The 26,309-nt window shown below is 33.2% G+C and overlaps 4 protein-coding genes across 4 annotated transcripts in view; 3 read left to right on the top strand and 1 right to left on the bottom strand.

Annotated features, from left to right (window-relative positions):
* Window positions 1-3,081, bottom strand: part of LOC106110994 (serine/threonine-protein kinase PLK1) — a 7,685-nt gene extending 4,604 nt beyond the window's left edge. The window contains exons 1-5 of the mRNA XM_013292962.1: window positions 2,822-3,081; window positions 2,366-2,590; window positions 2,051-2,255; window positions 1,771-1,963; window positions 8-41 (exon numbers count right to left, since the gene is read on the bottom strand). Of these exons, the coding sequence (XP_013148416.1) occupies window positions 8-41; window positions 1,771-1,963; window positions 2,051-2,255; window positions 2,366-2,590; window positions 2,822-2,920 (756 nt within the window). The 5' untranslated portion in view covers window positions 2,921-3,081. The remainder of the gene's footprint in view (window positions 1-7; window positions 42-1,770; window positions 1,964-2,050; window positions 2,256-2,365; window positions 2,591-2,821) is intronic.
* A 2,866-nt stretch (window positions 3,082-5,947) lies between these two features.
* On the top strand, window positions 5,948-14,107 carry LOC106111184 (pancreatic triacylglycerol lipase-like). Its single transcript, XM_013293197.1, has 11 exons — window positions 5,948-6,145; window positions 9,020-9,117; window positions 9,368-9,520; window positions 9,752-9,889; window positions 10,357-10,460; window positions 11,010-11,137; window positions 12,429-12,569; window positions 12,854-12,952; window positions 13,187-13,298; window positions 13,432-13,571; window positions 13,904-14,107. Exons 1-11 carry the CDS (start codon window positions 6,058-6,060, stop codon window positions 14,077-14,079), a joined length of 1,377 nt encoding a protein of 458 aa, XP_013148651.1. The 5' UTR covers window positions 5,948-6,057; the 3' UTR covers window positions 14,080-14,107.
* Window positions 14,108-19,022: 4,915 nt separating this feature from the next.
* On the top strand, window positions 19,023-24,262 carry LOC106110993 (transient receptor potential cation channel subfamily V member 5). Its single transcript, XM_013292961.1, has 16 exons — window positions 19,023-19,113; window positions 19,231-19,409; window positions 19,497-19,625; window positions 19,802-19,940; window positions 20,421-20,610; window positions 21,184-21,337; window positions 21,550-21,804; window positions 21,927-22,164; window positions 22,260-22,379; window positions 22,486-22,574; window positions 22,662-22,786; window positions 22,896-23,030; window positions 23,135-23,244; window positions 23,354-23,535; window positions 23,742-23,984; window positions 24,110-24,262. Exons 1-16 carry the CDS (start codon window positions 19,023-19,025, stop codon window positions 24,260-24,262), a joined length of 2,532 nt encoding a protein of 843 aa, XP_013148415.1.
* A 1,665-nt stretch (window positions 24,263-25,927) lies between these two features.
* The window catches only part of LOC106110992 (putative protein TPRXL), a 1,655-nt gene continuing 1,273 nt past the window's right edge, over window positions 25,928-26,309 (top strand). The window contains exons 1-2 of the mRNA XM_013292960.1: window positions 25,928-25,996; window positions 26,147-26,265. Coding sequence (XP_013148414.1) covers window positions 25,928-25,996; window positions 26,147-26,265 — 188 coding nt within the window. The remainder of the gene's footprint in view (window positions 25,997-26,146; window positions 26,266-26,309) is intronic.

Genomic DNA, 26,309 nt, shown 5'->3' with positions numbered 1-26,309 from the left:
CGATCATCGACGTCGCCGGCTTCCTCAACGTTGTTGGTACCCTGGTCGTATAACGTTGAATGATGTTACACAAAATTTTAAGCTGCTGTTCTAGCTGTCGACCGTGATTCCGTCCGCGGGTTTAAAAAGGAATCAATTAGCCGTGTATATGTTTTTTGAGACTATGTTCTACATCTATACCAAATTTCTGATGCGAGTAGCAGTTTTTGAAATACATAGTAGCAAACATCCATTCATCCATCTAAACTTTCGCATCTATAAAACGTAGAACGTTGTAACATATACACAACTAACGATTTCATGTTTCCCCTTTAATCCAACAAAGAACTAGATTCGACCATCACTCCCTGTTTGTATTATCATCATCGAAGGTTTTTAAAATTGATAAACAACAATCGCAAGTATCTATATTTTAAACGTCATTGACTTGGGGAATGGAGTGTGCAAATCACTTGTTTACAAAATATGCTAATTATCGTAAAACATACATCATTTTTTATCTGACTTGACTTCGGAACATTTTCGTTATTTTTAAAATATCTTGTTATGCTAATTGGATTTCAAGTTTGATTACAAAGTTGTGATTTAGATTTGAAACGACTTAGACACCGTAAGTACTTGCGTACTTTTTTACCTATACTTCCTTCAATAATAAAATTTTCATCATCATCATCCTTCTTATCCTACTCCCGTAGGATCGGCGCAACGGGTTTTATAATCAAAAGTTATACTAATTTATTACTAGCTTTCGCCCGCGACACCGTCCGCGCGGAATTAAAAAAAAAACAAATGCAAGTGGCCTATGTGTTCTTCCAGACTATCCTTTACATCTATGCCAAATTTCAACGAAATCCGTTCAACCGTTTAGGCTACAAACTCTAGCAAATCCATCCATCTAAACTTTCGCATTTATAATATTAGTATGACTAGTCTCAAAACTTTGTAGTTACTATTGTTTTTTCTTTACCACAGAATAGTTGAGAAAATTAAGGCAATAATGGAATTAATTTAAAAAAAAGGACTACATAGAATAGACAATCTTTTTTCCTCATATGACTGACTTCCTTAATTATTGTAAGCTTGTAAGTCTAATTAGTTTACACAATTTAAAACATCTAATGAAAACAACCACAACAAAAAATCAACAGAAGATTTCACATATTAAACACAATGAATATGGCTTATTTTCAGTTTAACTGAGAAACAAACATGGTTAGTTTCACACATGAAAACTTCAAAGTAAAATGAACAAATATGTTTGACATTAACTGTCCCAAGCAGATTTGAATAGAAGCTCACATTGAGTTCCATCACCATATTACCACAAGTGTTGGATATAACCACCTGTAACGCATCTTGAGTGTATTTTCGTTGACTACGGCCTGAGCCAAGCGAGTACCAAATGTTTGCCATGGGCCCGCACAACAAGTATGCAGCGCTAGATATATCCCCTCACTAGTTGGCAACAAAAAGGTGCATTATTATCATTTTGATAACCCTAATATTATTCAACATTTATATGCTCATACAAAATTATTTTGTCATACATGTAAATAACTTTAATATAATGCTTTAAATAAAGTGACTTTTGTAAATCCTAAGAGAAATAAAGATTTTAAACAACAAATAACTTGTTTTTGTAATAAAATGATAAGAATTTTGTTGTGCCTAAAGATTATAGTTGTAATAGGCACATGACAACAATATTAAACTTCTTTTCAATTTTAACATATTGTTTTTTAGATGTATAGTTAAAATAAATTATCTTACCTGTATTCACATTGCTTGATCCTTTTATATGTATCTTTGAGAGTTGATGTCTCAAAGGGTGGTTTCCCTACAAGCAGGGTGTACATGATGCAGCCCAAGCTCCAAATGTCCACTTCGAAGGAGTGTCCCTTCTTTGTCAATATCTCGGGAGCTATGTAATTTGGTGTGCCGCATAAAGTCTGTTTTCTCTCTCCTAAAAAGTTAAATTTATTCATTATTTATGATAAAAATCTATAAATTAAGGGATTTTTTACTGTGTAATAAAAATTTGTCACATTACCTTCATATTCTATCTTAGCTGCTAGTCCAAAATCTCCAATCTTAACACAAAGGTCATCGTCAAGGAAAAGATTTCCTAATTTAAGATCTCTATGTATGATCCTTCGGCTGTGTAGATACTGCACACCGAGTAATATCTGACGCATGTAGAACCTTGTTTCTGGCTCCGTGATTGCTTTTCTACGCTTATGTAACTCCATCATGGACTGTGAAAAATGTTGAAAGTAAATACAACTTTTTGTCCAATGATGACATGAACTATTTGCTGTATTGTTTTTGTTTTAGGAAAGTTTTACATACAATAAAAAGTACAAACCCGTCTCTTGCAGAGCTCCAGTACAATGTAAATGTTGAGGGAGTCCTCGAAGAAGCTGTGAAAGCCAACCACATGTTTATGTTGCAGTGACCGGTGGATTGAGATCTCCTGAGCCATTTTTTCTTTTTGACTCGACTTTACCATAAGCTTTTTTGAAACGATTTTCCCCGCGTACACCTGGTTGGTGGCCATGTCTTGGATTTCGTAGCATTTTGCAAAACCCCCCTAGAATAAACGATAGGTTAAATGAATATAATCATAGTTCACGTTATTGTTGTCTTATTACTTTAACACTAGTGGGTATTAGATCGCCAAATACTTTTAAAATTGTTCCCAAATATAACGGATGTTTTCAGTTTAAAATTGCTATATGCCCATTTTACAAGTTATATATAGCAAAGATATAAGTAACGAGTTCGTTATTTTGTCGTTGTATAATGTAAAAGAAAAACTTACCTTTCCGAAAAACCGCAATCTGTGATATGTGCTCTTTGTTTGAGGATCTTGAATTATTTCGGGTATTTCTTTCTTTTCATCTTCCTTGATAGACGTCATTATAAATTAACTTCAAATATAAGTTCAAGTCAATAAAATGATAAAAATGAAGCAAAAGTCTAAAAATTGTTCACAAATGAATACACAATGTTCTCAAACTAAGCGCTTGAACATGAAGAACAGTTGCTTTGCATGGCAGTTGCACTGAATTTTGAACTGTTAGATACGTTATGGAGTCGACCAATCAGAGCATTGTATTCGTGTCTATCATTGCCAGGAAAATAAAATTGGCGTTAAACAAAACATTTGTCACTTAAAGTTAATAAATAAATAAAAATATTATAAGTTATGGAATAACATATTTAGTGTGTATTCTTTTAACAATTATTTCAAAAATTGTTTACAAAATTTCCCATTTGCTTTTATTTTTTGATAAGTGTTAACTGCAATTTTTACGTTAAACTTGGTTGTTATAACTTAAAATCTAGACTTCAACATTTTAAAAACTACCAAAATATGGCAAGTTAAATAGTGAGTGTATTCTTGGGGTCAAGGTTATAATTTCAGTCCGAAGTTCGCGGGCAATTTAACGGCTAACTGTGTAAAAAGTTATAAAAGTTACATTGGTTAAATTGCTCAATAAGTTTCCTTAGGAGTACTTTATTTCTATTTTTAAATAACTTCTTGACGAATCCCGAATCAACGGTTTACGGAATAACCAAACTTGAGAATCCAATTTGAAGAGACTTGAGATACAGAATTATTAACTTTACTTGAGACAAGATTTAAAAGAAACCAGTCGATTCTAGTGAATTCCTTAACAATTAACAAACCGAATTACGTCCTTATCCCCAACAAATGTATTATATTAGTTTATATTACTCAATCACAATCTCGGGTGATTAATAAAGTGAAAGGACTTTACCAGTGAGTCAATAAATGAACTATTTTTGTACCTACGCCTGTTTGTTAAACTTTAAACTATTTATCTAACTTATTTAGTGGTAACGGATTTTGTTAGACATTTCCTTAACTATCCGTTAATTTTATTAAATATAATACGTCAATATATTATAGTTCTTTGATTTTTTACCGACTTCCCAAAAGGAGGTACTCAATTCGTCTGTATGTTTTTTTTAAACCAGGAACTTCTGTTGTGATGAACTTTAACATATCTTACGTAGTTCCTTTAAATTCAGGGATAAAGATTCTCTACAAGGAAATCACAACTCGATTATGTTTACAGCTGCAAAATCTTGTGTTGTGACGCACTTTGTCTTTGTACTGTCCTGACCGTGAAAAACAACATTTCCATAATAATATTACTTGACGTAGGTAATTAAACTAGCGGTCGGGAATACAATTATGGTGTTTTGGTAATGAATAATGGGATAATACAAGTGAAATAAAATATTAATTGTTGTACAAGCAATAACCAAATAACATTTACAATTCAAAGATTCCTTTTCTATTAAAGAAAATTGACCGTCGTAATGGCTACCACTCGGTCAGAGTTATAAGGGTGATTAAGCTAGTGTAAATGGTGTCTAAGCATAACTTCATCCATAAAACCGATTTGGCGATACGTAGTAACATTCATCCATTCTATTCAAACTTTCGCATTTATAATATTAGTTTAATTACTATAATGTGATTTGACTCAACGGCGTATATCTAAATTAAAAAAGTCTATAATCAATAATTAATGACAACGCAACAAAGTCATGTTTACAAACAGGTCAGGGACGCCCAACAATTTTTTTAATAACAATACAACCCGAGTGCTACTTTTCAAATACAAGAATCTAAGTCACGGTCAAAATAACTCAGTCTTCGCGTTTTCTTCGCGTTCATTCATCTACGATCTTCGTTCTTGGTTGTTAGAAAAAAGTTTGGTATTAAAAATTTTAATAAAAAAACAGTCCATTAATCTTTAACTGTCAATTAATTAAATTCAAAGTATTTCTCCATACCCTACGCCGTAATACTTTTGCAATTATCTTTTCTTAATCACTTTTACGTCATTATAAGATTATCTCTTCACTTTTTTATTAATTTTATTACTTGCTTTAAGCATACTTGTACGAAGTGGTGGTAGAAGTTAGTTGTAGATATAAGCAACATTTGAAGGGGCGAAGTCAAATTTAACACAAGTAGTTAAATTCGAAGAAGTGAAATGATAAATTAGAAGGATATATGAAAAATTTAAAAGAAATAACCAATAATTTCGTGAAGCAGTCTTCAGTCAGAACGGACCGTGGACTGACGTACGACGATGATGACGCAGTATAATGTAAAAAAAATAATGCAATACATATTTTCATGTGTATTTACCTGTATAATTTGAATATTATTAAAGTTTATTAATTATTTAGCTTTCATGGGTTTACAGATTTCATTAAATTTTCCCATTATGGATGACAGAGTGTCGGGTTTTCTTGGCGCGAAACTTACGAATGAGTCAATCTATTTTGTTACTTCCTTTGTCTACCTGACGTAGATACAAATAAGAAAAACATCCAAGAAACTTTATGGTGTTGATGAGAGTAATGAAAATGCTTATAACTAGCTCTCGCCCACGACTCCGCCCGCGTGGAATTAAAAGCTACTAAGCCTTTCTTCTTCTAGACTATCTTCTACACCTATGTTTTCATCGAGATCCGTCCAGCAGTTTAGGATGAAAACTAACAAACATCCATCCATCCATCTAAACTTCCGCATTTATAATATTAGTAAGATTAGTAAGAAGTAAGATGTTACGACGCCCATGTACTTTATGTCTTTCGTTTGGTTAGAAATATCCTATTGTTTTTTTACAAGAATCTGATTTGCCTAATTACTAATTTTAAGTAATGTGCAAAGCGAAAACAAAATACGTTTATTAACGTATTTGGATTATTATCCACAAGTATTAATATAAGTACTTATTAAAAGATAAATTATCTCTATTTGTAGCTGATGCATTTCCGGTGCATCTTTGCCGCTAAACGTATAAACAAACTGGGAATTAAACTGCGCGCCTTTGTCATTACCGTCTATATATTTATTTGCAACATTGCTAACTGCTACAGTTTAAATTGTAGACAATATCGAATAAGACGTGTCGCGTTACGATTTATTTTATAAATAGTTTTGTCTTTTAAAATTAAAAAACAATAATTGTTTTTCATAAATCAGTTTTTTTTATACTTTTCAAAATGAAGTTTTTATTGACTTTTATGTTTTGGTTGTTCTTATTGTGTGCAAATATTTCCGCTGAATGCCCCTGGGTAACGACTGATGAGTGTAAGTGTTGTTTTAAGTGTTTTAATTATTGTTCTTTTTTTCTAATTATTGTTTTTTTTTAAAAAAAAACACCTACAAGCAAAGGTCGTAATTTAACAAAACTTTTTTTAGACGAACCTAAAACGATAGAAATTGTTGTACTTAAAATATTTATGGCGTATATAAGAAGTAGATCATATGTATTTTTGTGTGTAGTCTAAAATTAGTAATCCTTTTAGGGTTTACGTAAAAGTGGATATGTAGTGTCAATTAACCTAAAACATTGCAATTACACCGGGCGATAGCGGTCATGAACTTATCAAAAACGGACTGACAATTCTGAATAACAATGATACTTAACTATAGCAATTATGGTAATTAGAAATACTAGTGTATTGGAGAATAATTGATCTTATTATGCGTACACTTTTAAAAAATAAATACACATATTTGCAGTTGTTTCGGAGGTGCGGATTTTTCATAAACGACTATCCTTTGCACGTTTCCACTTATAAAAAGTTGTAAATTTCTTTTGTATAAGCAATTGTAAATTAATGATTAAGTATCCCAAATAATTGTATTTGAATATGGCTTGATTACCTTTTCGCAATTACGTACAAATTACGTAGATAAACTAGATTATGGTGGGTATTTTTGACCGATAGTCGAGTTAGACTGAAACCGGTTTAATATTTCGTATCAATGAATTTAAGTGGATTTAACGATTTTTTTTACGAAACAACGTAAATGGGTTATGCTAAGTTTGTTGACATGAGCTAGGACTCAGTTTCAGAGCAATGAATTCATTGTATTTTATCTGTAAATTAAAACAAAGATGTAAGCCAACAAGCTGGAAACGCTACGTGTAAATACTTTCCAAACAGACAGGTTATAAAAAAGTTCATTGCTTTCGGTATTTATTTATTAAAGAATAATATAGATAAGAGAGATATCATAAATAGAGTGTTGATGCCAATATTTGTCTTTGTTTAGTTGATGTATTCGAACAGATCGAAAACTTAAACCATAAAGAAAGTAGAAGACCTTGTAAAATATAATCTGAAAAGTTCACAGCAATTTCTTTGTAAGTCATTAGCGAATGTAGCACTCAAAGGATAATACTTTAATAGCATTATTCCGAACAAAAAATTTAGAGTAGGATAAATGCATTACGTAAGGGTCCAGTCTGATGACGATAAACTTATCATGAAAACTTCGATCTGTATTAACATAGTCGCGTGTTCGGAAGTCATTTAAGTTGTCGAAAATGTCAGACTTTCAGTTGTGTAGTGTGCGTGTGCAAACTTTAAGCCATTTTAACTTACTTTACTGAATATAAGCTTTCGCGAGCTTCTATATTCGTAACATTAAATAATTTAAGAACAACTTTAGTATATTTTAAAAGTTTTATCTGTTATTCATTTTAGTTACTTTATGTTAATATTTTTTTATTAAGTTAAGTATGTACTTTTATGCAAAGTGTGGAATCAAGATTGCGGGAAAACCCACAAGAAAAATTACAGCATTTTTTTTTCAAGTCCAGTTTGTGGGTTTTCAAGCTTATGCTAACAAAAAGGAAATAATTCTATTAACTAAATATCTATCTCTAAATTTTATGGTCTGGTCAAATTTCTTTTTAATTTCGATTTTCTTTAAATTCGCACCGACTCAGTAAAGGTAATTAATGTTGTAATTACTTTTAAAGTTATAAATGAAATAAAAACTGTGGTCTAATTAGCACTTCACTGTAATCATTATTAGTATAGTTTATTAAGATCAAGGTTTGCGTGTTGCTGTAAGCTTGTGGCGTGCACCTCGATTCGCGATCGACTGCTATTCAATTCTGGATTAGATAAGGTCAGGATGGTGCTCGTCGGAGATATTAAACAACTAGATGCGACACCGTAAGCAAATAAATATGATATTAAAACTGCCAATTTCAACATATTTAATCATACTGGTTACGAACTCTTTGCAATAAGACAAGTAAATATTTTTCTTAAGTATCAAAGACAATGTACAAACTTTTCACTTGAGTGCAATTCCCACGTTTGTAGACATATAAGATGGATAAAGGAATTTATGCGTCTTGTTAATTTATTGATTTAATCGTAATGGGAATTACGAGCCTAAAGACTTACTTTATACGATTTTACTTTAATATACTTTAACCAATTACTTCAAGATGGCAAAAGCATGTGAGATATAATGTTTTAAGGGTATCTAGTGTTTCTTATTCCATGAGCCTTTATGATTGTTTACATATCTCCTTGGCAACGGATAACGCGACAAAGTCCTATAATATTGGCGTTATTTAATCAACATGATATAACATTTTCTGGGGTTTTAGGGTACATTAATTTGTTATTCATCAGGGATATAGGACAAGAGCCAATTCTTAAAAGTACTAACATTGTGTTGCTTTTTGTTTTCTGTTTATTAAATTTTGTAAAGGTATGATCCTCGTATTATTTTGTCCATTGGAAGAATAAAACAAAAAGATCCAGTTCAATATCCACCAGTTATATTTCATGCTACTGGGTCATATTTAAATAGTGAATATGGTATGGTACCTTACTGTTTGTAATTTACACCTCAACGTTGCAATGGCAAGGCGGTAATTGTAATGTCATGTTTGCGTCACATTTTTTATTTATTTAATGCTTCAAATACTACCGTATTCTATGATTTGTGGTCGGGGTAATCCCTTCGAATACATCCTTGATTTTTTTCACAAAATTTGACGAGTGACTTTTGTTTGTAATGTATTGATTGATTTCGTTAAGAAATTAATTAATCTCTCTATTTATATATTATAATTGTATTTGATAAATGGATTTTAATATCCAATTATCGTTAATGACTGCAATTGTTTAATGAACATTTATATTTCAGTGGAAAATCACATCAGCCCTGAGGACATTGAAGAATTTCTAAATTGGCACAAGAAGCATGAGAGAACAAACACGTCTACTGATGATTATGGTTCAGTGGTATGGATTTTATGTTATTATTTTTTATTTAATTTCGTTAACTTTTTAACAAAATAACAACCTTGTGTTCCATTGTAATGACCACCGAACTTATCGGATCAATCGTTGTTAGGGGTTGTTTAACAGCGCTTTTTCTTTTTTTTTAACGGTTAATGAAAATTGGCAGTTATAACAATTTATGCTGCGTTCCATAGAAGTCAATTAGGTCTAGTTCATAATTGAAATTTGTTAAGATCTCTTTCGTCTATAGGAACCAGTAACCGACTTCCCGGAATCAGAAGAAGTGGATTGTTTCGGGTTGGGTTCGTTCGCCAGCCAACTGATCAATATGCAGCCGGACTCCTCGGAGAACATCAATACACACTTCTACTTCTCTTCTCGACAAAATCCAAAAAGAGTTCAGGTAATGACTACTGTAATATGATAGGAAGATGATATTTAATGTAAAGATCTAATTACAGTTAATAGTAAAGGTGACGTTCATAAAATTTTTCTTGATAAAATCAACTTGACACATTGGGTATAGCCCAAGTAAATTAGATAAGCGTTAATAAAAGTGATTGAATGCACCCAGAAGCTTGACTGTATTTCATATGTTCATTTGTTTTTTTTACATATCATAATTATTTTACAGGTTTTTCCTGGAGATCAATTTGGTCTGGAATGGGTAGATTTCAAGCCGAATAGAAAGACTGTTATGATTATACACGGTTTTATGAGCCACAGCAACGCTAGCTGGGTGATAGCTATGACTAACGCCTTTTTACAGTGGGTAAGTACAGACAAGGTAAACCTCTAACAGCGGGCGCACACCTATGACTAAACTATCGCACTACAGTTGTGCGATTGTCGATTGTTTCGCAGCCAATTCAACTGTTTAGTTGCACAACTAAAAATCGAGTAGTGTGTGCACCTACATATAAAGTCATAGGAATCAAAGCGAAACTAAACAGATGTGCGATAGTTTAGTTTCAGGTGTGCGGACACTAATTATAAATCAAATCTAAATGCGATGTTGTTTTTATGCTGTTGTCATTTTTTGTCGTTTTTGATAAATTTAAAACTGGTTTTGTGTTCGAATTCTAGGTCATCGTCAATCATGAGTTCTTAAGAAAAAAATGTTGTTAAAGAATACAAAATGTATTCGACCGTATTAACTAAATTAGATATAAATAGATTATTTATACTCTATTATTCCGATACTTATATAAAACATAAATCAATAAGTTTTCTTTATAGGGCGATGTTAATGTCATAGCTGTCGATTGGAGTCAAGGAGGAAATACTTGGAAGTACTGGCGTGCTGTCGCAAACACCAGGACAGTAGGCGGCGATGTTACCGGGTAATTATTATCCCTTCAAGAAATAAACAAACTTTTTAACTACAACTGATATGAGATTCTAGAATATGAAATTTATATTCGGGAATTACAAGTAATTGGTACTGGTAAATACCAAGAACTGGACTTTCTTTTCTTAATGTTTATGACGTATTTCTCACCAAGATATATTTTAAATATATCGTTTATCAAAACTTTTATGAGGAATGTTTAATAAACTAAAAAGTACATAGGAATATACGCGAGCTAAGTCGTTATTTAACTACATACTTTGTCAATAATCACACTAATGTTATAAATGCGAAAGTTTAGATGGATGGATGTTTGTTAGACTCTTTAGCCTTAACGGCTAAACGGATTTCGATGAAATTTGTTATAGATGTATAGGGTAGTCTGGATAGTCTGGAAGAACACATAGGCTGACTTTAGATTTTTTTAAATTCAACGCGAATGGAGTCGCGAGAGAAAGCTAGTCTGACATAAATAAATGATAATCATTATTGTCTCTAAGGAAAGGGTAGCAATGTATAGATTGTTGTTTTTTATACGTAGGTTTATGCAGCAACTGATCAAGGAAACGGGAGCAAATCCCAAAGACTTCCATTTTGTAGGCCACAGCCTCGGCGCGCACATTGTCTCCTACGTGTCTTACCATTTGGGTCGCGTTTCTAGGATTACTGGTAAGTCATACATACATAAGTATCTGCTGTAACTTTGCAGTGCTGATGCAATAACATAAAATCATCTTATCAACTGAATTGAGTTTGTAAGAAAGAGATAGAGAGAGAGAGGAAGAGAATTGACATGTTTTTACGTGAATATTTTAATTAATGCGACAGAATGGTAACATGGTTTGTTTGTTTTTTTTACCAGTCTTTGAAATTAGGTATACGTATTAAAAATTTAAAACTTGTACGTGTTACTTGATAGTTTTTTTCCCAGTGGAAATAACTTATTTCTTACCATTATTTTTTTATTACAGAACGTTCATGCTATTTACAAATATGTCTAACAATCTTTTGTTTTATATGGCATAGTTTTATTTGGCTCGGATAATTATATGGAATAAGATAGAACACGTTTACCGGCACATGGATAAGGAAGTTAATGATTTACTGATTACACCTTACATGCGATATGTCAGTCAACTATAATGAGAAGCAGTATGATCAATCATTTATATAATTGTTTTTATAAATAAGCAAATGATATGGCTTCAAATGCATTATATATTATTACTGTTATGTACAGCCTTTAACATAAAAACTGTAACGAGTTGTTTTAATGTTAAGGAATATGCAAATATTTATAAACCACTTCCAAAATCTTGGTGCACTTGAAATGAAGCTAAATTTATAGTTTAAATTTTGTATAACTAACTATTATAGTTATTACCATACTGGAATAATTTTGTTGTGGTATTTTCGTTTTCCTTGTCATATTTTATGTGTTACCAAAATGTTTTTCATTAAGTTACGAACCGGAAAAACGAGACAAACCTATCCGTAAAATAGTTGTTTAGAAAAATCCCCGGGTATTTCATTAATGGTGTTATAAATTACACATGTGAATAGTATAGACGTTTTATTGACTTTTCCTATTAAAGAATTCAATCGTATTTGAAATCTTCAATACTAACAATTTAATGATAAACAATAGTTAATTATAGATTTTCGCCGATTTCTTGGCTTTGCTATCGAAACTTTAACAACTTTAAGTTATAGTGTACAATAAAAAATGAACAATAAGGAAATTTTAAGATAAGCCAAGATATTAAAATGCCCCAAGGCTTCCTTAACCTGGAGATGCAATGGCAGTGGTTTTGGGACACTAGGCCCCATGAGGCTTTAGCAAATTACCTCTATGTACAAATGTGATTTTCGCAGCTGAACGCCTAACAAGAGAGTAGCAATCAAGGTGGTTATTCATTTATGATTACAGTATAACACAGTGTAATTGTGTGTACTCCAGGTCTAGACCCGGCGCAACCCTGCTTCCGCACGAACAATCTGGTGGAGCGATTGGACGCGACTGATGCGGACTTTGTTGACGTCATACACACCAACGGTCGACTACTCTCTAAGATTGGATTCGGATTTCCTGACCCTACTGGTAGCGTACTATTTTTTTAAAATCTTTTTTATTACTTGCTTTCGCCCGCGACTGCGTCCGCGTGGAATTAATAAAAAACAAAAGTAAAAACAAGAGTTTTTCCTGGCTATACTCCACTTCTGAATCAAATTTCATCGAGATCCGTTCAGCCGTTTGGGCTACAAACTCTAAAAAACATCCATCCATCCATCTAAACTTTTGCATTTACAATATTAGTAAGAGTAAGATAGTAAGATAAGATGTATTTTTATTGTTGGAGTTATGGATGACAAGTATGTGAACAGGTCATGCGGACTTCTATCCCAACGGTGGCATGAAGCAGCCCGGATGCTTCAACACGACTAGCTCCCTCTGGGCTCGTCTCTTGCCTATTCCAGTCGGAAGTGAGTATTATTTTAACTTCTTATATTCGTAAGGTGATTTAGGAAACTAAAGCAAACTAAGAAGAAGTAAACCTATTAATTGACCGTTAAAGCATCTGAAAAAAGCGGTATGAAAAATATTATAGGTATTTTAGTTCCTGTCAAAAAAGAAGATAGGATATGTATGTTTCTCTTTCTATTCAAATGTCATGTCCTCAGAGAAGTGCAAGGAAAATGTTTTGTTTGTGTTCCCAGTACTCCAGCAAGCTGTGTGCAGTCACGGCCGAGCGTACTTGCTGTTTATTGAGTCCTTGGTCAACAACAACTGTTCATTCAGAGGACATCAGTGGAATTTGACTTATGAAGGGTAAGAACTTCCATATTTGGTTCATCATACACTTTTCCACTATTAAAACATAGATACCTGATATTTAATTCAAAGATCTCGTGTTACAGTTGGCAATTCAACAAAGAATATAATGTAATGTTTTTGTTGTTAGTGTGAACGCTAGTATAGTGGCGGCTTGCGACCGCGCGGGCGCCTGCTCAGAGATGGGAATACGTGCGGTGGGCGGCCGCGGCCTGCCGAGAGCCACTGGGGCTTATTTCGTACTTACAACCGCTACCGAACCCTATTGTCGTAAGTATTTAAAACAAATAAATATTTTTGAGTTATCTGAATACGAAAAATAACCGTTTCCGCTACTGAAACTAAGGTATCTGAGGGTCTATCACGAATATTTGCAAGAAATTGTTCGTAAAGACATTTGTATGATATTTCTTGGTCTCATTTTTGTTTGTTAGGGGCGATTAGTGTACAAAATATTATCGTCGATGATAATACGAAAACCTTCTCACTCATCACGATTATTTGTGATAACTCTCTAAGTCACTATTGCCACAGGTGTGTTACGTTCTACGTTACTAATTGGAAAGGGTTTAATGTTTTTTTAATGAGGTTTTGTTTTGCAGCGACAGATTGGGAGCGACGTCACCCGGTGCCGGAGTTGTTACGCGACTTGCGCGAAGGGTTCCGTCTCGACCGCTCCGTGCAGGCGGCGACGGATCCGTACGCGGACCCCATGGCCACTGAACCTCCACCTACCAAATCTTCTTTCTTTGGCTGGTTGAAAAATTTATTCGGTTAACGTTCGGTAAACACTAACATTAAAAAAATATAAGGTTACAAGACTTGACGGATATTTACCTATATTGTAATGTTGACTTTTGTAAAGCTAGTCAAAGTTATAATTTATTTCTTACGCCTTTGAAAACGTATAAATATTTCACTAATGTTATACTTTTGGTTCAGCTTTAATTTTTAATAGTTATAATTTATGTTAATACTTTTACTTTTTTATTTAAGTACTTGTACTTGTAATTACTTGAACTTGAAATCAACTCCCATTTCAATATTTAAAACTAAAATGAATGTTGACAAAGCCTAACTATCTGTATTTATTGTATTCGTTGTTAGTTTACTAAATAATTGCTCAATGACGTTTAAATAAAACAACTATTTACAATTCAGCTTTTTGTTTTATTTTTCTACACTTTAATTTTGATTCTTATTTTGATAATTTGTTTCTATTGCTTTTTACTTACTACTACTACAAAATCTACGACTTGAAAGGTCCTGAGTCCAGAAATATTTTATATAACAATAGCAACATATAAAAGAAAATATCTGCAGGGTATTTTATTGCAATATTCTTCGTTATAAAGTATGAATAAATCTTTTATTTATTACACTCACGTAAGTTTAAAAACAACTAGAATATTAAATACGGACATCGTAATGCTTTCAGTAAATTAAACATGCAAAATGATTTTTTTATTTGTTAGAAGGAAATTAAAAACCGAACACGCTTAGTACATAAAAACATTTTCACTTGAAATGGGCGAATTAAAATTATTGATTAGCAAAATTGTAACATGTTTTTCAAAACGGTGTCAATTCTTTGGTCATAACAGCTCTATACATGGTTTGAAATATGTCTTTGAAAAGGAAGCTAGCATTTTCAAAAGGTAATTTAAATATTCAATATTTACTTGCTATTGCTTATTTATTTTTAGGAAAAGAAAGGCAATACATTGATTTTTATGGCAGCTTTTATTCTTTAAAACAAGAAACTTTATTTGTTTCGTCAACATTTTATGATTGTTTCCCTTACAGATTATTTTGGGCAATTACTCTTATTCTATCAAGTGGTTGTCTGTATCTTTTATTGGGAAGAGTTTTACGTGTAGGTGTGGAAGTCAATTTCACTCCTAACACTCTCTACTTGTCTTGGAACACGGTATTCCCAGCTGTGACTGTTCTAGAAACGTATAATGTAAAGACCACACAGAAGAAATTGGCAGCACGTTATCGTAATTTTTTTTAATTATCGAATTACATTTTATAGATGACTATCTTGCTTGCGACTTCACCCGCGTGAAATTTAAAAAATAATAATAAAATGTAGCTTATTTTACATACCGATAACGTAGCATTTTAATGGTGGAAGAATCAGCTCAGTAGTTTTTGAGTTATTACAATACATACAAATATCCAAATCTTTCCTCTTTAATTTATAGTATAGATGAAAATAGGTTTAGATTATTTTAATATGAATTACCGACAGATAAAAATGGATAGCAGTCATGTGAAATATTTGTGAATAAAGGAACATATTGCTATTTTTATCAGCTGATTTAGTGAACAAATTGGACTACGACTACCGGAGATATCTGACGGACGTGTTATTTGGTATGGGGTCATGCACACGGTCTGCTTGCCTGCAGTGTGGCGATGCTATTCCATGCAACGTAACTTGGCGAAATATTATCAATGATGTAAGACAGTGTAACATTTTTTATCGAAACACTTAACTTATATCTTAAATGCGAAAGTTTTTTTGCATTATTATATGAGGTGGCATACGAGCAAGCGGCCTGAATCCACCGAAATGGAAAGCGACCGCTGCCCATAATCATCTGCAATTGCAGATGCGTTGCCTACCCTTAATTGACGGAGAAGGAGACGCCCATATAGAATACATTTCACCTTTCCTATGCGTCTCCACTTTCACTTTTATATCCACTTTTCCTTCTCATCCTTATCATCTTAAGAAAAGGGTGGAAAGGGAAACGCACTAAAAATTAGGTCTTAGTTTAGCTGGATAGTTAGAGTTTGTAGCCTAAACGGTCCATAATCTTAACCATAAGTTAATAAACACGTTAGCGTGATGTCTTAATGATTGATTGTATGAAATAACAAAAGATAAGTCGTTAAGAACGTAGTGTAAAATGCATCTTTTCTAACTTCAATATAAACATAAAATAAACATTAAAATATAATTTGTACCTTTCACTTACGTTTTCATCAAATAGCTTTGCATCTGTTTTTATTGTAGGTTCACAAAAAATGCGAGGAACTAATCACAGATTGCAGTTTCAATTATAAACATTTCCGATGTTGTGATAAATTCTTTCCAGTGGACTCTGAGTCCGGTCCTGGCATCTCATTCAATTCACTACAACACATGTAAGCACAATATGTCTGCACACTTCAACAATTTTCATAACAATGATAACGAAACTGGAACTCGGAGATAACGTTAATCGTCATATCGTTAATACGAGCGTCAGATAAAAGTGGTTCCTCAACTCTCATGTTTTGACTAATAGTGATTTAGCTATTTATCAAATACCTGAATTACTTGTGGTTATTAAAATCATCTTTGTAATTAATTTTACAGGGAACACAACCGTGATATATTGTTTAGCGTCAATCAAAGCACAGGTCCTGGAGTATTGACGTTTCGTTTGTTATCCGATGCTCATGTAATTTACATCATACTTTTCAATAAATTAATTAAACATTCTGTTAACAAAATTTATAAATATTCATACATGTAATTTACTTTACCGACAGATATCAATTCATAGTCCAGAAGAACTGTCGACCAAATTATTGGATACAAAGTTCAAAATAGACGTCGATTCGAAGTATCATAATCGTGTTAATATCTTGTTCTCTATTGTCGAAGTAGAGAACGATCCTCTTTTACAATTTGAGACGGCAAATGTCAGAGGATGTAGATATCTTGATGAAATACCAGAAGGAATTATGCATACTTATCCGGTAAGCAAAATTAAAACATAATTTACTGGCTCTATTGTACACATTGTTACTTGGCAACATTGTTTATAATCATACTTCATACTAATACTAGTATTATAAATGTGAAAGTTTAGATGGATGGATGGGTGTTTGTTAGAGTTTGAAGTCTAAACGGGTGAACGGATCCCGATAAAATTTGGTATCTATGTAGAGAATAGCCTGGAAGAACACATAAGCTACTCACTTTTGATTTTTTAAATACACGCGGATGGAGTCGCAGGCGAAAGCTAGTTTACATATATTTTCTAAATTTCGTACTCACTAAGTATTTTGTTGGTTATTAAAATTAGCTTTTTTTATCAGGTTTATTCTAACGCGGCGTGCAGACTTGCTAGAAACACACAGAGGTCGTTCGAGCAGTGCGGTTGTGTGCACCCTGTTAGAGACATATCATGTAAATATAAAAATAATATCACAAATTGCCCATTATAAATTTCAATTCACTATTTCATAACTACTTAAAAATATTTAAAAACGGTAATTTTTTTTCAGATAAACATTTGTATTGCAATTACACTGGTATAAATTGTTTAGTTACTTACGAAGGTATAACTTATTTATAAACAAAAATTAAATCACATGCAAAAGTAAACTAAGTGCGATTAATTTAATTTCAAAGTAGTTATAAAAATTGTTTTCAGGTCAAAAAGCTAAGCTTGGTTTTGACAAATCCTATCCCGATAGCTGCTTACCATCATGCGTTGAAAGTGAATTAACTATAATTCATACGTCAATGTAAGCTATTAAAATACACAATTAAAATACAAAAAACAGTTATTTATCTGTCTGTTCGGAATACTTTACTTTCTAATAACACATTAACAGCCTTACAAATAAACTCGGTATAATGTTAAACTTAGGAATAAACCGAGTATAAGCAAAATTTGTACTAATATTTGCTTGTAATACTCAGTTTATTCCTATGTTTAACTTTATATAGTGTTTGTTTGTAAGAATCATTCTATAAATATTTATAAGTCTATGTTAAGACTAATCGTTAAAATTGGTATATGTTTTTTTCGCCAATGTAGTTGCTATTTAATGTACAGGCAGCGCGTGCCAAAGCAAGCCATGAGAGGATCTATTATTAACATTCGTATGATCTCCTTGCCCACTTTACGTTATCGTAAAAATTTACTACGCAACGACTTGGATTTGGTGGGTAAGTTATACCATAGACTTTAAATACGAATTGAACATACAATAATTAAAACATTCAAATCGATGCTTTAATCTGAACAAATGTGTCACAATTAAATTTGTCTTATTGACTTTAGTTGTTTTACAGATTTTTTTGTTTCCAGTTACCGTTGGCGGGATGCTTGGACTGTTCTTTAGTGCATCAATATTGAGTCTAGTGGAAGCTTTTTATCTAATTATGAGACAACCGTATTAATAATTAATCGTACATATAAGTCTTTAAATGCGATTAACCAAAAAATAAGATCGTGTTTTTTTCTGTACCCTAATATCATATATGTACTACTAGCTTTGGCCCCCGACACCATCCGCGTGGAATAAAAGAACAAAAGTGAGTAGACTATGTGTTATTACACACTGTCCTCCACATCTATACCAAATTTCATCGAAATCTATTCAGCCGTTTAGGCTACAAGCGCTAACAAACATCCATCCATCCATCGCTCTAAACTTTCGCATTTATAATATTAGTATGAAGTATGATTGTCGATACATGATAGACAATATACAAACAAGTTCAAAAGACCGTATATGTACCGTGTAAAAAAATCATGGAATCAAAACAGCTGAAGTAGTTATGGAAACCACTCCGTTATATCAATAGTTTTCAGCTTGGTAAGGAAAATTTGTCTCGACCAAATGTATTTCATATTCAAACCACTTATTAATAAGTAGTAAGGTTCTTACTTTAGTATAAATTAAATTTAAAAACATAAATGTACAATGGGTAACACAGAGAGTAATGTAACTAGTGGTGTAAAGAAGCAAGCGGGAACGTCGGAGCAAAAGTTGTATAAGCTTGTCGACGTGAAAGGTAAGCCTTCAGATATCACTGAATATTAACAATACAATATGTGAAGAACTATTTTAATTTGAGTTAGAGAGGTGCTTGTATTCGAATTAATTTACAAATAGAATTTTAACAAAACAGGTGGAGGACTTTTGGTAGATATGATGAAAAGAGCTGTCCAGAATAAACAATATGCTGAAATCGATCACGCCATTAAGACCAAAGTAGAACCATTTCTGTACAATAAAGGTAAAGGACGCTATTGTCCTATATCACATATCGTTCTGCTGAGAAACAAGGAAAGACCTAGACATAAGCTGGTAAGTGGGTCTATTTTCAAATGTTTTAAAATCAAATCTGACGTTTTTTTGAATTTGGAAGTACTCTTTTTTTTATAAACGTTTTAGTTGCCACCTTTAAGAGGTATGGAGAATCCGGACGAAGAGTTTGACGTAGAAAAGGACTGGCCGGCGGTAACACAAGAAGAATATGATGCAAATCCTTCTGGCTATAGAGAGCTTTGCTGGGATTTAAAGGTGATATAGAAAAAAATCGATTTATGACAAAACCAAGAAAAAAAGATAAGACCAATATCTGCTGAAATTAAAGTATTGTAAAGGCTTTAAATAAATATATAAGAGATAACTGTATTCTGATCAAAATTGTAGTCCATGAGGTTTCCTGGTTTGCTATATTCTGTGTTGTTTTACAGGAGCGTGGAGCTGTTGGTGAAACAGTACTTCATATCTGCCTTTTGAATGCCTCATCTCTACATTCTGACTTAGCGAAGAGACTACTGAGATTCTATCCTAAGCTGATCAATGATGTGTACATGAGCGATGAATATTATGGTACGCATATTTTATATTACGTAATCGCAGTTATAAACTCTCTTGTATAAACTTGAATACTTTATTACTTTCTTCCCAACCCGTTACTTGTATATTATAAGCTATACATAAAAGATTTAATCAATATCGTTTAGGACAATAAAGTTCCGTTATCCGTTAGACAAATTAATATAAATTGACCTTTTGGCCTTAAATGCTTTATGGGATCAATTTGATAGAGCTGCTGATAAAAGTTTCTCTAAGATAAGGCGGAAAATTTATTACGAAAACTCAACGCATATTATAAAACTGTTTTTTTTTTCTAACCTTTGCATATTAGTTAGTGACGTTAATTCTTTTTTAAATACAATATGGCTAAACTTACGATTATCGACATCTTGTGCTGAGTTCAACAGGTGCTCAATAACAATACAGTTCCCATGGTTCAAAGAATTGATCATTGAAACGCGCTGTAATTTATGAGGGTATTTATTGGAGCAGGTGAGAGCGTGCTCCATATGACGATAGTGAATGAGGATTTGACAATGGTGAAGTTCTTGTTGGACGCGGGCGCGGATTATCACGAGCGGTGCTATGGGAACTTCATGTGTCCAGAAGACCAGAAGGCCTCGCGCTCCGACTCCTTCGACCACGAATGGGTTAATGTTCAACCTCACACCAACTACGATGGGTAGGAATATTTAGTTCAAACACTGGCTTAATCCTATGAAGATTAAAAAAGATTAAATTTTATCCAGATGAAGACCGCGAATTTCAGGTCACAAGCAAACCATTATTGTTTTTTCGTTACCACTTTCGTAAGGTTTTTTTTTTAAATGCATGCTTTTATATGTTCTTATACTTACTATATCTTTTTAATTACTTGAGTTGTTTGTTTCTTTTCTATGTATGTCCGCAGTATGTTTATTTAAACGAACGATTTTCCCCTTTAAAACATTTAATGTACGCATACATTAAGTTGGAGTGCTTTTGGGGGATACGAAGCAAAGTGATTTGGAATACTTACACATATATCTAAGTATTTATATACCATCCATCATTATAAGAAGGATTTCAGAGGAAGCGATTTATGTGTTTTTTGCTTCTTGCTACATATTTTTGTTAACAAAATGTTAGAAAAATCTATATGACTTTATGTTCAGAAAATGTTCGTAAATATCAACATCTAAATAGTGATTTACTACACTACTATGTTTTAAACCCTGTACTGTGAATAATTGGTCTACTCATTTTATTTTTTTAGTTACGTATACTGGGGAGAGTATCCACTTAGCTTCGCGGCTTGCCTGGGGCTCGAAGAATGCTATCGACTCATCCTGGCAAGAGGAGCTGACCCTGACAAGCAGGATACCAACGGCAATACTGTTTTACACATGCTTATTATATACGACAAAATGGTAACAATATAAATAATTTTCATTTGATCAAATGACTTGGGTCTTTCATTCATTGCGATAAAGATGAGCATGCAGCCCTTGTTGGCTAATGGAATCCGCTTGATTCGTTATACTGTTAATTTTTTCTCTACTTAACAATTTATAAAACCAATTTTTAAATCGTTATATTAAAGGTATATGTTTTATTGGTTACTTAACTGTTTCTATTTCAGAGTACATTCGACATGGCGTACGAAGTAGGTGCGTCTCTAAGCATCCGTAATGTTTTAAACCTGACACCTCTAACCCTGGCCGCGAAGCTGGCTCGTATAGAGCTGTTTGTGCACATCCTGAACATAGAGCGAGAGATCTACTGGCAGATAGGAGCCACTACATGCGCTGCCTACCCTCTCGGTCTAGTCGACACTATTGATACCGAGACTGGATTGATTTGTAAAGATTCAGCGCTTAATTTAGTCGTGTTCGGTGTAAGTTTTTTTTCCTATTTACATTTGCTTATACTCTTCTCTGAATACAACTATTGCTGCCGTTGACTTTAAAACTGTAGCTGGTTAGGATTATATGTCAAGATTAACATTAACGTTTTCAGGAGAAAGACGAACACTTGGAGCTCCTTGATGGAATGCTGATAGATCTTTTGAAGACTAAATGGAACACGTTCGTAAAGTTTCGTTTCTACCGTCGATTTATATTCTTTACGTTCTACTTCTTGGTGTCTTTGGTTTGTTTTACTCTGCGACCGGGTCCGCCTGAGAGAACATCCGTTAACTCCACTGTTTTAAACTCTACAGTTAACGTTAACTATACAGAAGCTACCTCAGATGTTGGTAAGATTTATCAGAGATAATATCACCATTACATGCCAGTAAATAACAGGCTTTACGGTTACAGATACTAAATTAATTGGACTATGTGTTTCCAGAGAATTGTACGATAATAAATGGCGGAGAGTTTGACTTAAGTGCTGTGGAAGTGTTGAATATTAGCAAGACCGGGCCTCGTTGCAGTCACTTCAAGAGTCATCCGAAGGATAAAGATAAAAGTAGCTATCCTAGTATTTTAATGAATGGCAAAGCTTAACTTGGATTATGATTTTAGTAATTCCACTACTATTATTTGTAAATTAAAAATTATACTTTTATGAACAGAACCTCGTCGGGAGAATGATATGGAGGGTTGGTGGGAAGATCTCACGGAAGAGTGTAGACTAATGAATCTTGATAGTTGGCAAGCAAAAGTAAGTATTTTCTCCCTGAATGTCTCAAGTGTCATTTAATCTATGCCTGCAAATTAATACCTATTCAATATCGATGTAATTTCCCAGGTCAGAATTTCCGGGGAATTGCTGTTGTGGGTAGGAGCGTTGGCTTACATCGGAGCCGCATTACGTGAAGCAAGGTTCTTAGGATTGAAGATGTTTTTTGAAAATCTAAGCACAGTTCCTTCAAGGTATCAAAGATAAAAGCTTAAAAATTGAATTTGTATAAATATTTCAATGGAAATTTCACTACATTGTTACCCTACTGACACGGAGACTCACAATCTTGTGTTATTTTAGGGTTATGTTTTTGTTCTCCTGTCTATTAATGCTAGCGTTGCCAACAATGAGACTCTGGTGTGCTGATGAGGAAGAGGATCACGTCGCTGTTATCATCATGCTCACCACAGCTCCCTATTTCTTGTTCTTTTGTAGGTCAGTATTATCAATTTCTTGTTTTAAATTAGTAATGGATTTGTTGACATCAGATATATTAAATATATCGATGCATTTACTGATGTGCTGTTTATTTTAAACAGGGGTTTCAAAACCGTCGGCCCTTTCGTTGTGATGATCTATCGCATGGTGATGGGAGATCTTTTGCGTTTTGTTTGCATATACCTTGTATTCGTTATGGGATTTTCACAAGGTTTGTATAATTAAAGCAATTTACTAATGGTGAGGGAATAAAATATTTTTTTGTTCAACATTTATACTGTAACTCTTAGTAGATAAGACATTTTTTGTTTGTTTTCTAGCATACTATGTAATATTCTTATCATTCGATAATCCTAACACACCGGAGGGAGTGGATGACTCGGTCTCAAACCCCATGCCCTCGCCGATGGAGAGCATAATGGCGATGTTCCTCATGTCGTTGACGTCATTCTCGGACTATTACAGCGCATTTGAACATACGGATCATGAGATTGAAGCAAAGGTAACAGAACAATGTAATAAAGTATTCATATAATTTAATAAAAATTCCAAAAAGGCTGTTCAATTAAAGTTAAACAGTGACTTCATTTATATAATTGACAAACTAAGGTAGATGACAAATGGATTTCTAATTATGAACAGATATAATGCTCAAATCAACCACTATTGGGAAGAAATGGCTGATAATTTTAGCTGTATTTCTTCTAGTTCCTGTTCGTGGTATATATGATAATAGTAGCGATTCTCCTGGTCAACATGTTGATAGCCATGATGGGAAATACCTATCAGAAGATAGCAGAGACACGTAACGAATGGCAGCGGCAATGGGCGAGGATTGTGCTCGTCGTGGAGCGGGGAGTACCCCCGGCGCAGAGGCTAAAGCAACTGTTGACGTACAGCCAGCCGATGGCCAACGGAAAGAGGGCGTTAGTGTTGCGAATAAATCAAAAGGTTTAATAATCAATTTTGTAAAAGTGTATATTTGTATTTTGTATATAAAAAAGTTATTTTGTCCTTTATCCTTGTAAATGCTTTGTAGTTTATTTCATAAAACAAACATTTTTATTTATATCCAGGATGAAGACAAGGAAGAGATGAAGGAAATCTTAGAGATGAAGCGAACACACGACCGCATCGTGGCAAAGCGGAAACAACGCGAGGCGGAAATGAAGGGGATGAAAGGACGTCCGCCGCCGGAACCCGTCAAAGATTATCCTATTAAAAAATAAAATTAACAACAACGCTGAAACATTTACTATAGATTGGATAATAAACTGTAGTTTCGAGCTCTTAGCTTTATTTAACACTGGCTTGAAATAGCTAAATAATCATTTGGGTTACAATTTTTACCTAATAAGTTATTTAAGTTTACTTATCATTTTGTTATAGTAAATAATTTAATAATATGTTTTCATCTATTCCATAAATGGTATACTTTTGTAATAAAAAAAAAACAATTAGTAACATTATAACCATAGTAATTATGTCCCAGAAAGTGAATACTACAAACAAAACACGTACGGCAGTAGAGTGACAAGGCTGTGACGAAATACGACGGATGCAGACGAAATAGGATGCAAATTGTTATCTAAGACCATCTGTTATGAAAGTGTCGCTCTAACTACCTTGCCTTGAGGATAGATGAAGGTGTAAATTCATGACCCACCGGCGATGCCAGTAAATTTCACTATTACCTAATTATTTGCACTTTAGCCCCTATTTGGGCTACTCTGGTTAAGTAAACAGTTGGCAACATTTAGGGTTGTCGATATACAATTATTTAAAATTTTGCTTAGGTTACCAGTAATTTGAAAAATTCTGAAATATTAAAGAATCTTTGCAATAAAGTTTGAAACTTCAATTATAAATAATTAGTAAATTAAACTTCAGACTCTGTGACGGTTACACAGCAACTGATGACAAAATATGGAAGTGGAATTAGATAAAAAAATCAATGTTATCAGTGAGATATATAGCAACATGAAATAGGCGTTTATCATCAAAGAGTCGTGTCGAATTTATATAAACGTAAATAAACACAAAATGATCAGATTTCGTTTTTGACAACCCTAATCATGAGTTATTTGAACTAATACTATTGACATTGTGATTATCTCGCGACTTCATTGTATTGACGATGACTTAAAAATTTCTTTCATAGGTCTCCGAAGCACGTGTCTATAAATCTATTGAGCACACAACTCACTGTTACAAGTCAATGCAATATTTACTGTCTACGGATTTACAACGCTGTTTAGTGTTCATGCTCGCCATACACGTTAGGTTAGGTTAGTTAGGTTCTAGCCTTGTAGATATAAACATTTTATACAATTTATAATGTCTAGGCTTTGCAGAATATCCATCTAACGTCGAAATAGTCATGCAAAACTTAACGTGTTTCACTGCATTATTTATAGTAGCAATGTTAACTTTTTACGTAAAACTTTGCTTAAAATGTTACAGTATAATCTACAATTATACCTTGAAAAATGTAATACAAATACAAACAAACATTTAGTCAATGAAGAAATCGAAACCTAAACTTTACAGTCAATATAACTAAATAAATATTTAATACAAAAATACTGTTTCACAGATATCGTCTAGTTCTATAAAATCGAAAATAAGTACAGCAAACCTTCGTAACACTGAAGCATCGAAAATTTTATTTCGAAATTAATTATCAACTTACAATGGCGTTACTTTTGGCCATGGATTTGCGAAAGTGATATTTTTTGTGTTTGTTTTACCTTGTATAGGACCAGATTGATTTACAAAGAATTTTTACACACATTAACTATTGTTATTATAGTAAAGTTAATCATAGTTTCATGTGATTTCAGTTTTTAGACACAAGTTTTTCAAAATAACTCAAATTAAGAAATATGAGAAAAATGATTACTTCCAAAGAGCTTTTAAACAAACGTTTCAAAAGTGAACATTCACAAGATTATCATAAACATGTAAAAAAGAAGCAAGGGAAGATAGGTATTTCCGTAGTGCTCAAGAAATAACACATGTATATAGTTGGGCTTAAAATGTAGGTCACAAACGATTGTCATACGAATGTTCATAGCAACGAACAAAATCTTAATAATTTTGTGTAATCGTAGTCAAAAGTAGGCGCGACCGCTAACTTTAGAGGTACAGATGTAGAGGTGGTGGGTATAAAACTGTTAGATTGTCGGACATGTCGCACACAATCCCACATCAGCCATGAGAAGCGCGGTGAGTGAACACACGACACGACACAAAAGTGAAAATTATGTACACGTG

Source organism: Papilio polytes, unplaced genomic scaffold, assembly GCF_000836215.1.
Source record: "Papilio polytes unplaced genomic scaffold, Ppol_1.0 DF824180.1, whole genome shotgun sequence".
NCBI classification, from domain to species: Eukaryota; Metazoa; Arthropoda; class Insecta; order Lepidoptera; family Papilionidae; genus Papilio; species Papilio polytes.
Note: the sequence above shows the minus strand (reverse complement) of the source record. Positions and strands in the feature narration are given on the sequence as shown.